Below are 4,154 nucleotides of genomic sequence, written 5' to 3' on the forward strand. Positions count from 1 at the left end.
CAAAAAAAAAAAAAAAAAAAACAACAGGCATCGTGATCTACACTTATAATCCTATCTCAAAAACAAAAATAAAGTCCTAAACTAGCAACAGTGCCTCCAGTCTACAATCCCATCACTCTGGGAAGCTGAGATAGGCAGATCAAAGCTTAGCCTGTTTAACTTATTGACCAACCAAGATCCTGTCTCCAAAATAAAAAATTTTTAAAAGGCTGGGGATACAACTCAAGGCAAAGGCCCTGGGTTCAATTCCCACTACCAGATAAAAACAAAACACAATAGAAGAAATCCTAGAGCCCATTGTGGTAGTCCTGCAATCTCAGCTACTCCAGAGGCTGATACAGGAGGATCAGAAGTTCTAGGCCAGTGTAGGCAATCTAGTAAGACCCTGTTTCAAAATAAATATTAAAAAAAAAGAAAAGCTGGGAAGGGGCCAGGGAGATGGCTCGGTGGAATAAGCGCTTCCCTAGCAAGAGCAAGAGCCTGAGTTCAATCCCTGGTTCCACAAAAAAAAAAAAAAGAAAAAAAGAAAAAGAAAAAGAAAAAGAAAGAAGTTTAAAAGATTCCTTAAAATTTCCATTGAATACTCCTTAAAAAAAAAAGCTGGGTATATAGCTCATCCATAGACCTCCTTCCTAACAAGCACAAGGTCCTGGATCAAGTCCCAGTACTGCCAAAAATAAACATAAAAATAAAAAACTTCTCTTGTAATCACAGTATTCAGGAGGCTGAAGCAGGAGGATCGACATGAGTTCAAGGCCAGCCTGGGCTATATCATGAGTTAAGGGCCAGCCTGAACTACACAAGGAGCTGTCTCAAAAAACAAAAACAAAACAAAACAAAAATTCTTCTCATCTGAAGATATATACTGAGATTATTTTTTTTTTTTAATTTTATTTATTTATTTATTTGTGTGTGTGTGGCCAGCTCAGCCCTCCAGGGGGCGGGGGCTGGCTGGCATGTGGTGCTGGGGGATTGAACTGCTGTCCCTGTGCTTTGCTAAGCTTGTTCTAAGTAGGTGCTTTAGACCACTGAGCCATCACACCAGCCCTATACTGAGATTCTTAAGGATAAAATAATATACAATACCAGGAATCAGCTTGACAATTATGAAGACCATCCTGTGACACGTCTAGAATTCCAGCACTTGGGAGGCTGAAGCAAAAAGATTGGGAGTTGGAGGTCAGTCTGGGCTAAGAAAGAAGTTCAAGGCTAGAGGGTAGTTTACTGATGAACCATTCAATATTCTTGAAACATGGGGGATGGTGTTGTACCTCACTACGCCACTCTACTTTTACATGGATTCTGTTTTGTTTGTTTGAGGCAAGAACTTTTTTTTTTTTTTTTGGTGGAACGGGGGATTAAACCCAGGCCCTTGTGCTTTAATCCCTTGATAGGGATTAAACTCAGGCAAGCACTTATTCTACTGAGCCATCTCCCCAGCCCCGAGGCAAGATCTTGCTATCTCATTCAGGCTGGCCTTGAAGTCACTATGTAGTCCAGGCTAGGCAGAAACTCAAAACTCACAGCAATCCTCCTGCCTCAGCCTCCTGTGTAATGGGATTAGAGGTATGCACCACCATGACCAGCCCATGTGTTTCATTTTAAAAGTTCTAAAATAGTCAACAAAAGTTAAAATATTTCAGTTTAAACTATTCCATTGTCACCAAATAATTCTTGTCCAATTCTCTATAATGTACTCTTACTGAGGTCTGGAGAAAAGCAAGTCTGAGTCATTCATATCAAAACTTACAGACACACACACACACACACACCAAAAAAAAAAAAAAAACACCAGTCATTAGTCTGTACATTATCTACTCCAAAATAGTAGCTCAGACAGTTCAAAAGACATCAAGAGCTCTCTTCCACTCTCACCAGAAGCTAATCCAAGCCCAAGCACCTGGATCAGCTCAACACTGCTGCTTCCTGAGGAATCAGAAGTAGTGGAGCCATGCTGTAGTACACCCCTCCACACCCCATTCCCACTAAACCTTGAATCATCTGGGCCTCCCTCAAACTTCAAACGCATCAGGAGCCATCACAGCAAACAATTTAGATCCATTTCTATTTTGCCTGGTGTTTTGGTTTGCTTGGTTTTTTTGTTTTGCAACATGGTCTCACTATGTAGTTCAGGCTGACCTTGAACCCACTATGTAGAGCCCAGTTGGCCTTGAACTCAGGGTGATCTTTCTCACTCAGTTTCCCAAATGCCAAGATTACAGGCATGCACAGCCATCCCCACCTTTTGACCTATTTCTATGTTATGATTACAAGAAGGCTCAGCTCCAACAAGCAATCTAAAGTTTTTCCCACTGTGACCAATTGAGGACATTATAACAAAAGATGTTCCTCAAAGAGAGTTTTGTGAAAGTCAGAAAAATGAAACTTGGTAGGGATATTCTAAGCCACACATCTAAAAGGAGCCATCTCTGAGTGAGAAACCTATCCCTATCTATGGAGGCTAGAGAAAGCTATTTAATCTCTTTGAACTTCCTGTAAAGTGGGGATGAAACTTGCTTGCCTAGTTCCCAACTCAAAGAACAGTGGCAATGCGTCAGTGAAAACACAAGTGAGCAGTGTCTGGTTATGCTAACAACAAGCAAAAATGTGGCACTGGCCTAACATATCTGATTGGTGTAATTAGGCAAAAGTTTGCAGAGAAGACATATTCTACTAGTAAGTCACCATTAAGTTACTCAAGGCACTCTCCACACCAGAATAAGAAGGAAAAACAAAGGAGAACCTGCACCAGCAACCACAACCCAAGTTAATCACACAGGAAATCATCAGGCACACAGCCCTTTCCCACTGAACCTACCCCAACAATCTCTTTTAGACCAGAGCTAAGAATGGGAGCCCTATTTGACTCAACACTGATACCCAGGAAGTCATAGCACGCAGGTATCTTTTTAGGCATAACTGAGCAGGGAGGACTGAATTACTGGAGTCTGGTTCTTCACACCAATTGCTTGATGGATACTGTAAATATTCAGGGGACACATGGGTCCTTTACAAGGGTTCTTAATGTTGTGATTGACACCTCAAATAGCAGTGTGTCAATTATACCTCTTGTCTTAAAGACTTCTTGGCTCCAACACCCATATGTACTTGGACACCCACTTAACAAATGTCTGCTTGCCTATGAGAAATGAATAACATGAAAATTAGCAGATCAGCATTTCAGGGATTGCCTACCACTGAAATATTAAAAGTGAATATGGTAATAACCAATTGATGCCTGCAGGGTTATAAATCTAGCATTCACAGCTATGCTGTCGCCTCCACCAAGACTCGAATGAGTGTTGGGGGTAACAGGAAGGTCGGGGTCTCCTAGCCAGCTTCCTCAGAGTCATGGGCAAAGTGGGACCCACTGGACCTCCGTCACTAACTGCACAGCAGCTCACCTTTTATTCAGGAGTGGAGGAGGCCTTGATGGGAGTTCTGCTACAGTCGGCAAGTGTCATGGGACACACGGCTCATTTCCTTCCCTATCTGTCGTGGAAGGCATGGAAGTGAACATCTTTAATTCTTAGGACCTTCTGCGAATGCTGTCTCCCAAATGGGATGAAATCTAGTAGAATGTCGAGGACCCACGGTAAAGTGACCGTGCCCAAAACAGGCGTCTACCAGTCTGACCTCTGTGATCCTTACTCGGATCGCCGAGAGTGCCCGCTTTACCTCTATTCAAAAGAGGTAGCAGGTGCAGCGCCGCGGAGGGCAACCTGGCGTCCCCGCGCACACTCTTCCTGCAAACATCTCCCAAGCCCGCGCCGCCCGGCCAGCCCGTTACCTGCTCCGCCCCGTAGACCGTGGCGAACTGGACGAAGTCTTCTATGCGGACGAAGCCATCCCCGTCTCCGTCCAGGGCATCGAACACAGCGCGGAGGCGCGCACCGTCCTCCGTGCCGGCCGCGGGATCTCCGGACAGCGGCGGGGCCTGGCTCGGGTCCGAGGGCAGCCCATGGCTCGCCAGCAGCCGCTCGCCGTCTGTGTGCGAGGCCCCAGGGGGCAGGCCGCGGCGACAGGGCGCGCAGTCCTCGGGCTCCGCGGGCCGCGCATCAGGTAGAGCGTCCCCGCGCGCCGACTCCGCCGGGCCCGGTGGGGAAGGGGGCCAGCCCGGCTCCATGCTCCGACGCCGGCAGAGCTAGGGGTGC

General features: G+C 45.9%; 1 protein-coding gene across 1 annotated transcript; it reads right to left on the bottom strand.

The window, feature by feature from the left end:
- Positions 1-3,414: 3,414 nt before the first annotated feature.
- On the bottom strand, positions 3,415-4,148 carry LOC111815778 (rab11 family-interacting protein 3-like). The gene is made up of 2 exons (XM_023711676.1): positions 3,791-4,148; positions 3,415-3,492 (listed from the first exon to the last, which is right to left on the bottom strand). The coding sequence occupies exons 1-2, from the start codon at positions 4,124-4,126 to the stop codon at positions 3,445-3,447; spliced, it is 384 nt and encodes a 127-aa protein (XP_023567444.1). The 5' UTR covers positions 4,127-4,148; the 3' UTR covers positions 3,415-3,444.
- Between the last annotated feature and the right edge of the window lie 6 nt (positions 4,149-4,154).

The sequence above is a fragment of the Octodon degus genome, unplaced genomic scaffold, assembly GCF_000260255.1.
Source record: "Octodon degus isolate 3935 unplaced genomic scaffold, OctDeg1.0 scaffold00021, whole genome shotgun sequence".
NCBI lineage: Eukaryota > Metazoa > Chordata > Mammalia > Rodentia > Octodontidae > Octodon > Octodon degus.